Raw genomic sequence first — 9,874 nt, 5'->3', positions numbered from 1 at the left:
CACTAAGATCGAATAATATCAAAATGTCAAATTTCTCATCCATCTTTTTCACCAGATCATTTACAAGGGTATATAGCTGGCTTCGTAGAATATAATTCTGTAGGCGTTTTGATTGGCAGTGCTTCGAATCTTTCTAAAGGACTAGTTAAAAAATGACTTTTCTACTCAAATTACTTCGGATATTAGCATAGGATCATTAAAAAAAATATTTGCCCCTTCAATAACCCTGATGAAGACATCTTTTGTTATATTATTAAATCTCTCTTAATCGCATTTGTGTATTTGTTACAGCACCAATATATGGAATATCTGTAAGATACCCAATTGTATATTTATTGTTTTTAAAGAATTCTAGAAATTGGTCAGCCAGTTCTTTGTCGCTTTATTCATCCGGGAGCCTTTTTTCATTTACTTATTCATGTGTTATTTTTTTCCTTAATGTGTAATTATATTGGCACTTCACGATCACGTATTCCACCTGTGCACTTTCAATTTCAACAGACTCGACTTTCTTTCTTTGCGTCTTTTTTTTTATTCCCTTTTCTCTAAAGTCTCCGCTATTGAACCAATGGGCATATGTTACAACATTAACCTTTATTCACCCTATCAAGTATATATAGTTATAAGGCAATCAACACAGAGCCGAATAAATGTTGGTTACTTCGACCGCAGAGAATATTAATATCATTTATTTTTTTCTGCAACTTCATGAATAAATACACAAGGAGAGAAGTTTGATTTGTTTCTAAAGCTTATTTTCTTTAGTACTGTGTTTCTGTAAAGGTAATCTAAAGTTATAAGTTTGTACACTTCTCTTCCACGGTAATATCTGATACAAAATCATCAATTTCATCTCTTAAAACAAAGTCCAACATATGCCCAGTCAAAGTTGTTGCACAATCAACGCTATTAATCAATCGATATGATTCAAATAGTTCACTAAAAGCTGAAAAATTACCATTTGATGCACCGTCCATCAAAAGATTAGAAAATTTGATGTCATGTCAATCATTTCAATGAACACACACACACACACACACACACACACACACACGAGATATTTACCTTGGTTCTCGGAGGTTTGTAAACTATCACTATACAGATATGGGTTTTTATTTTTCTGTGTAAACTTAATATCCATTTATTCAAAGCTTGTTATACTAGTAACAGTCTGGGTATTTTTATCATCATGACATTATAATAGCCTTTGAGAACGAAAAGCCCAACTGCCTCCAACATGGGCAAGACAAGGGTCATGCTTGGAAAAAATCAATGACTGGAAATGGGGGGAAATTGAAATGAGAGGTTTTTTAACCATTATATGGATACGGTTGAGCGCGGCAGAGAAAAGGAATTTTGTTGGAGTATAAATCTGTGCATTAGTGGCCATGCAAGGCTATATAAATTTAGAAGGTATGCAATAGAGGAAAAAATGCACTACAAGAAAGGAGTCTTTTTGGAACGATCTTGAAAGGGCCTTGACTATTGGAAACATAATTTTCAAAAAGGAAGTTAGTAGATAGAAGAGATGCATGAAATTATGAAAAAGAAATGGTCTGAGGTAGGGATCTGAAAATGGTTCCGTTTATGCAGGCTGAAGTTTACACTGAATATTAAGGAAAGAGAAAACGCAACGGCAAAATTAGCAAAAACAAATAAAATCGGAAAGTGGTGTGTGAGAAGAGCCTATAAACCAGACTCTCTTAACAATGCTGGTTATTATTTGTTTTTATGTAGATTATTGACCAAAATACGCAAATAATAATGCTGGTTATTATTTGTTTTCATGTAGATTATTGACCAAAATACGCAAACAATGATGCTGGTTATTATCTGTTTTCATGTAGATTATTGACCAAAATACGCAAATAATAATGCTGGTTATTATTTGTTTTCATGTAGATTATTGACCAAAATACGCAAACAATGATGCTGGTTATTATCTGTTTTCATGTAGATTATTGACCAAAATACGCAAATAATAATGCTGGTTATTATTTGTTTTCATGTAGATTATTGACCAAAATACGCAAATAATAATGCTGGTTATTATTTGTTTTTATGTAGATTAACTTTTAATGACCAAAATACGCAAATACGGGACATGAATGGTTTATTGTATAGTCTTATTCACTCATTGCGCAGTTCCTTTTCTGAAACATACATAACATGTCATAAGTCTTTGGCTTGTTATATATACGTTGCATTTCTCGCTTACGTAAATACCACGTGATTTGGCTAACAGCCATTAATGAATGACGTCCTAGACCACAGGGTTGCCAGTTTGGCCTTTTTTCCGGCCAAAAAAAACTCAAATTTGACCTTTTGTATTTAGATAGGTTGGCCTTTAGTAATATGAAAAAAGCCGGCCCTTAAATACTATATTTTTGACCTTTTTCTATTAATGGGTTGACCTTTTAAAGCCTCTGTTGATTAGAAATTGACCTTTCCTCATTTAGAAAACCTGGCAACCCTGCTAGACCAGGGTTACCAGATGATTTTCACTGGATTATCGTACATGAACCTTAAAGTTATCGTTTTTTAACCAAAATTATCGTACACACTTTCAACATGATTATCAAGGAGTAACATATCTAACTTATTTCAAGGTATTTTAGTATAATTCTTTAATCAAACACACACACACACACACACACATTTGTATATACCTAAGGTATGTATCGTACATCGTCCTAGACTTAAAATAATGTACATGTATGATAATTATCGTACGAATGGCAACCCTGTCCTAGACACTCCTCCAAAAATAACCACTAACCCTCCGAGTTAAGTTGCCAGTTTGCCCTTAAGCTATTATAAGCCGCTAATAACAGAATATCTGATTACAAAGATATATAAAAAAAAAGTCGTATAATTTTCACCCTTCCCACAATGTCCCTAAATTGCTATTCGTGAAATTTGACAAAGATTATACAACGCAGTCAGTAACAGCTGATTTACTTGCACATGGTCTATAATGGCATTATATTCATATTTCTGTTGTGTATTGAGATACGAAACGTCATTTTTGAAATTTATCATTATTTTATAATGCATAAAAACTACATTTCAACAGTATATATGTAAGCGTTTCGTGTTATATTGCAAATTACATATTCGATCCAAGTCAACATTGTAGATGGAGCAGGGTTGCCAGGTTTTCCAACTGAGAAAAGGCCAACGTCTACTCAACTGCCGCTTTAAAAGGCCAACGTAATAGTAGAAAAAGGCCGAAAATATAGCACATAAGGCTATCCAATTTAAAAAAAGGCCCAATTTAGGTATATAACACGAAAAAAAACCAAGTTTAAAATTTGGTCCCGAAAAAGGCCAACCTGGCAACTCTAGATGTAGCTATTTCAGGGGTGCCATGCGTACGATAATTATCTTACATGTACGATTATTTTAGGTCCGGTACGATGTACGATACATACCTTAAGTATATAAATATTTGTTTAATTTAACAATTATACTAAAATATTTTGAAATAAGTCAATCATGTAACTCCTTAATAATTATATTGAAACTGTGTATGATAGTTTTGGTTGAAAAACGACAATTTTAAGGCTTATGTACGATAATCCAGTCGAAATAATCTGGCAACCCTGAGCTATTTTTTTTTCTTAGTTTAGTTACGTACGACACTTCAACCAGATCTGTTGTGTAACGCTTCTTCTCTGTGGCCTCGCCTTCGAAGTTTCCGACTGTGCTCTCAGAAGTCCTGATCTAGTTTAATAAAGAACAACGTCTTCTGGAAGCTTCATTAGATCAAGAAGTAACGCAGTGAGAGTTCACATCAGCTATGGCACTCACCAGTTCAGTTCTCCGTTCTATTTGCTTGAGAGCAGTGCCACAAGTCCTTGCAAGATCTCAAAGTTCTGCTGCTGCTCTGCAACCCAAACAAAATGAGAGTATCCTTTTCTTGCACCTGTGGAATTAATGGGAAATGTTTCATAGAAAGTGTTTTAGGGAAGGGTGTGTAAAGTCTTGCAATTTGGTGTATATTTACTTTGCAATATCCCCAAGTTTTGCATCAAACGTGAAAGAATCGTTTGGTTGTATTCACTTTGGATAGGGTGAAATAGGAGCCTTTGTATATCAGCGGCCAGTTCCTCAAGCGTTGATTAAAAATGGACATCAACTAACCTAAACTTTTCCCCCTAACCTAACCTACAAGCTGTGTCCTTACTTATATACCTCATGTGGTGGTTGGGGGGGGGGGGGGGGGTTTAACGCCACCCTGCGACCCCCCTTGCATTGTAGTTATCTGTTATTTGCAGCGTGTCCTTTAGATGATATTTTCTCTGCAGTGGCTTATGCTCGTAAAATAAGTATAATTTCACTGCTGTTCATGTATGCGCTGCGCTTGCCAATCACTTGGATTATTATTTTGCTTATATTTTTGACTGTCAGACAAGCAACAGCAACTATATGTATACTGAACGGAGAGTGTTTGCAACATAATCAACTACAGAAATAAAGGAAATCATATTAAATTTCTAAACAGATTATACTTTCATTTTAGAGATGTCTTCTTGTGATGGAAGTTATGCTGTAACTGAAGGGAAGGGTGGAAAAAAGGGGTTGTTGTCGAACAATATCCAAGTAAAAAACCATCTGAAGAACACATCATTGCAAACACACACAAAGCTTCCCATAGGGATGGAAACCATTGCATGAGCAATAATGCACTAACAATGGACTTGGATTCCATTGTAGTGTTTTAATCTATTAATGCCAAAATTATGGCCCGTCCCCCAGTAATCATAAAGAAAAAATGTCAAAGTAGTCAGCACCCATCCATCTTTTTGGCAAATTCCAGTATCACTAGAAATTAATGTATTGTCCCAAAACATTGTAGGTCAATGGGTTTAAGTTAGCGTTTTATGTTGGGTTAGGGTTGAACAGCAGGTTTATTGTTATGTAGGAGTAAAGTTTTTCTGTTTAATGTTGGGATGGGGATTTTGGAGTATCATGAATAAAGTAAACCAGCAGGTATGTTAAAGCTGTGTTGTCCTTGTTACCATCTGTTTGACTCTATATTTCATGTATAGTTAACTCCACCCCATCCCTCGTCCAGCCTCCAAACCCAATGAGATACTGACGAGTTTAAAAAAAAGTTTTTATAGCGAGTGGGTTCTTTGTTTTTACGCTAATAGAAAGCATCATAATCTAAGTTGGGAGAATTGTGTTTTCAGAGGTAGCTGGACAGCCGTTGAATTGTTTAAAGCCGTCGAATCGATTAAAGGAGCAGTTAATCGGGAGATGGGAGCAAGGGTGAGGAGCCCAGCCTCCTTACCTGTTAAAGTTTGTAAATTTGTGTTTTTGTCCTCGTCAAATATGGACATACTGATACGCCCGTAAGCTAACTTTTCACTGTCTTTTTATATCAGGTAGTGAAGTCTGGCTGTTGATTGTTAATGTGACTCCGTACATTACTTCTGATATGAAGTAGTAGAGGAAGTCCTGTCAGCTCTAGTTGCAGGAAAGGACTCCTTTTGACATCAGCTCTCTTGGACAGCACCCGAGTAACTCCCGACCCCTCGAGGTGGGAGTTATGGCCTTGTGTATTTGGTCCTCTAGGGCCATGACCCCATGTGTCAGCCTTGAGCCTCTGGCTCATCCCTTGTCTTTCGGTTAGCCCCCCCCCCCCCCCCCCCCCCTCCCCAGTTCTTATGTGCGGGAACCAAAGCTGTGACCTTGGAGCCTCGGTCCCATTTGGGTCGTGGCTCAGGTCCCAGACTAACCTGGTAGCCAAGCGGGACGTGCATTACTTCCCTGTGTTTTAGTGCCCTGAAGTGTGCCTGTGTGACTTTATTTCATGGCCTAATCTTTGCCCTTCCTAGGTCTGTGGTACCACTCCCTGTCTATCTGTGACCCTACTTGTTGCCATTTAGTGGGCCCCTGTGAGTGTTTTATATGGGAGGGATACTTCATGCTTTTGGTAGACCTGAAGGATGTGTACCCTTGTATCAGTCCTTTCTAATACCTCCACTTTGCCCTCTATGGTATGGTGTACCAGTTCAAGACTGTTCTTTGGACTGTATGACTCCCCAGGTTTTCACTATGGTATTCACCCTTGTAGTAATTTTGGCCCTCTCACAAGTTATACTGTATTTTTGTTAATGTATCTCGATGATTGGCTGATGCTGGTCTCCTCGGCAAAGTAGTTGCTACAGGTGGAGATCAGATTCTCGCCTTTTGGCATGATCTGGTGATTGTGATAAACTGGGAGATGTCTAATCTCTTACCCAAGCAGAGGTTTTAAGTACTATGTCTAACAGCAGTTAGACATAGCAGCAGCAGGCTTCCCGTCAGACGATTATATCAGCAAGCTCAGGGAGGTTGTGCAACCATATCTGTTCAAGACAGATGTCTCGGCTTGGCACTGGAAGAATATTCTCAGCCATCTTTCCTCACCTGAGAAACTCGTTCCACATGTGTGCCTCCTCCAGAGATCTCTGTCGTGGTATTTGAAAGATCACTGGTCAGACTCAGGGATCTCTGGTTCCCTCCTATTCCAGTGTGACAAGAAGCTCATGGCAATCTTACTTGGTGGCTGAATGTGGAAAATCTGTCAAGAGGAGTCCCACTCGACTCCCTGCCTCCAGACATGCAGCTGTTCAGCTGTTCCCAGATGCGTCAAAGGAAGTGTGGGGGGCACACTTGAACGACCTACGTCATCTGAGGTGTTTGGTCATAAGAAATGCATTTGCAAATCAGTGTCCTAGAAATGCAAGCGCTGCAAACATTCAAAGAATTTGAGGAGGTACTTGGCCCCTCCATCCTTATGTAGCAGAGAAGCTTCTCGCTCTTTGGGGTTCTCTCGGAAATAGATTCAAACAGGAAGCTTCCGTGTTTTGCTTTCCAACTAAAGACCAGACAGGAGAAAAATTGTAGAAAATTTGGTAGAATGTAAGAATCAAAAGATTTCCTCTGAATAGATTGGTAAAAAATGTCTTAGTGTACTCTTTATAAGTCAATTTTTTTGTACAATTGAAGAAGAAACATATCGTATGTGTTTCTCGAAGGTAAATTTGCAATCAAGAATCACATTTGGAATTTTAAATGAATTACATATCGTTAGTGAAAAATTGTTAATGCAGAGATCTGGATGTTGAGGAGCGATTTTCCTTGACCTAATTACAATTACACTTTGAGTTTTATTAGGTTTCAACTTCACCCCCTATAGTTTGCACCAAGCACAAAATTTAGCTAGATCCTTATGAAGGGACTCAGCAACCACATATTTACATTTTGACAATGGAATCGATCCCAAGAGAGAAGCATCATCTACATCTGCAACAGGCTTGTGTTGTAGGCCAAACCACATGTGTGTATAGCATTAAAAGTAATGGGCCTAGAACACTGCCCTGAAAAACACCACTTTCCACATTTCCATAGTCACCATGGTGCCCATCAAACTAGTACTCTTTTTCAGTCTATTAGAAGTTCAATAATGATGCTAAGAACCCACATACTACCATATGCCTCTTGGTCATGGACACCTGCATTCAATTAAAATACTTAACTTTTTTTTTTTTTCTTACTTGCTGGGATATTAGATGTAGCTTTAAAGATCTGGACTTTTTACTTTGCTTCAAAGTCAAAGCAGTGGAAGGAGAGTGATTGCATGTAGCCTTCTTACATCAGCCACGGAACTTCTCCCATTTGGAGGATAACCACTCCTCATGTAGGACTTAACAGACGAGAATTAACGTCAAGTCCCTCAATATTAGGACAAGTATGCAGAACACTCACTTATGTCATACTCATTCTGTAACAGAAAAAAGAAAATGAGTTTAAGCAAAGAAAGAAAATTGGATGCCAGCAACTGACATCTGATTGCTTCAGTGGCCAGGATGCGAATGAGTTATCACCCACGAGCAACATTACACCAACCTATAAGGCAGGAGAGAGGGTGATGCACCCATACCAGGTTGCCAGACTAGATAATTCTTCAACTGGTTGTAACTGGCTTTCCCCAGAAGTAATCATTTAAATGTCCCAGGTTTGTAGTTAGGAAAAATACAAATTGATCAAAAATTTTTACTTTTTAATCTGTCAGTCACCATCAAAGAGATTGTTTTAAAATGATTGGCATGGGTATTTAAAATGTACAGTACTTGCACATAATACTTGTTAGATAGGTGATATGGTGAGATTGGTTCACTTTATTTAGATGCAGAGAGATGTTTATAGAAATAAATTATATTTGTTGTTGTTGTAATAGACATGGTGTTTAACCCTTTTACCCCCAAAGGACGTACTGGTACGTTTCACAAAACTCATCCCTTTACCCCCATGGACGTACCGGTACGTCCTTGCAAAAAACTGCTATTTAAATTTTTTTAGCATATTTTTGATAATTTTTTGAGAAACTTCAGGCATTTTCCAAGAGAATGAGACCAACCTAATCTCTCTATGATGAAAATTAAGGCTGTTAGAGCAATTTGAAAAAAATATTCTGCAAAATGTGCTTGAAAAAAAAATAACTCCTGGGGGTTAAGGGTTGGAAATTTCCAAATACCCTGGGGGTAAAAGGGTTAAAATCAGACCTAATTACCTTGTATCTGGTCAGTAGTCTTCATTTTGTTTTTGAGACTGATGAATTTTAAGAATTTTTTTTTGTACAGTACTTTATATAAAATTTTTAGTTTTGTCACTGTGCATTCCTTAACATTTGAGTTACAGAGATTGAAGCTGCTAAAGCTGCCAAAGGTAAGATTTTGTCATCTGGTTAAATTTGTTTGGTGGCTTTTAAGACTTGTTTAATATGACCTTTATTTGTTTTATGTACTATATTCTAATGATTCATACTGCTCCCAGTATAATTTTGGGTTGGACAATGTGATGGGGGTTACTATAGTCCATTTCTTTTGGCGATGCATATTTGCACCGACTTGCAGCGGTGCCCTTTTAGCTCAGAAAAGTTTCCGGGTCGCTGATTGGTTGGACGAGATAATTCCAACCAGTCAGCGATCACGAAACTTTTCCGAGCTAAAAGGGCATTGCTGCGAGTCGGTGCAAATATGCATCGCTAAAAGAAATGGACTATAGTGTGTGTGTACTGTAATTTGTTTTTTAATAGTAGGACTCCTTTGTTTTCTAGTCTAGGGTTAGACTATGTATGACCTCTTAATGGAATACAGTAGTGTATGTACAGTGTTTTGCTTTTCTGTGATACAATGAACTTGCTTTGGTCTGGTTGGCAAGTTCTGTTATTGCTTATGTTCGATATATCTTATGTTCAATCCTCTGTACTTTTCATGAGAATCAGTGATACACTAAAGAGGAATCATGTCATGTGTGAAATATGCCACTACAATAGATATACTACATGTGAAGGTATTTGAACCAGTTTTCCTTTGGCAAGTACTAATAGTAAATATTTTTATACAAGTTAATTGGTTAAATCTTAGCCATTAATGTTTTTTTAACACAGTTTACATCTCGATAGTATTTTCAGCTCTCAAGTTTTGTTTTGTGCTTTTTTATCATCTTTCCCTTAGTGACCATTGGTATTACTTCCCAGAAAATACAGTGTAATGTACCAATCTAAATCTACCAGCCTTATTCATGGTCACGAGTTGAACTTCATCAGTGTGTCATGGCTCTCACTTCTTTCACTCCTTTCCTGTTTACTTATGAGTACTTGATGGCGTGTTGTGTAAAAAAGACATTCTGCACATCCTATTTTTCTCTTGATTTGCATTTTCAGAAGAATTGGTCATTATTGTAATCCTGACAAATGAGGGGACAGTTTTTGATTCCCATTACTACAAGCACACTTCCTACTACTGTTGTGGTGGCCTGGTGGTAGTGTCCTTGCCTGGCGATTGCCACAATGGGGTTAGAGTCCTGCTCAAACTCG

General features: G+C 37.5%; 1 protein-coding gene across 1 annotated transcript in view; it reads left to right on the top strand.

Annotated features, from left to right (window-relative positions):
* Window positions 1-3,635: 3,635 nt before the first annotated feature.
* Window positions 3,636-9,874, top strand: part of LOC137619545 (glutaryl-CoA dehydrogenase, mitochondrial) — a 30,122-nt gene continuing 23,883 nt past the window's right edge. Inside the window, exons 1-2 of the mRNA XM_068349639.1 lie at window positions 3,636-3,911; window positions 8,695-8,721. Of these exons, the coding sequence (XP_068205740.1) occupies window positions 3,803-3,911; window positions 8,695-8,721 (136 nt within the window). The 5' untranslated portion in view covers window positions 3,636-3,802. The remainder of the gene's footprint in view (window positions 3,912-8,694; window positions 8,722-9,874) is intronic.

This window comes from Palaemon carinicauda, chromosome 26 (assembly GCF_036898095.1).
Source record: "Palaemon carinicauda isolate YSFRI2023 chromosome 26, ASM3689809v2, whole genome shotgun sequence".
Classification (NCBI taxonomy): Eukaryota; Metazoa; Arthropoda; class Malacostraca; order Decapoda; family Palaemonidae; genus Palaemon; species Palaemon carinicauda.
Note: the sequence above shows the minus strand (reverse complement) of the source record. Positions and strands in the feature narration are given on the sequence as shown.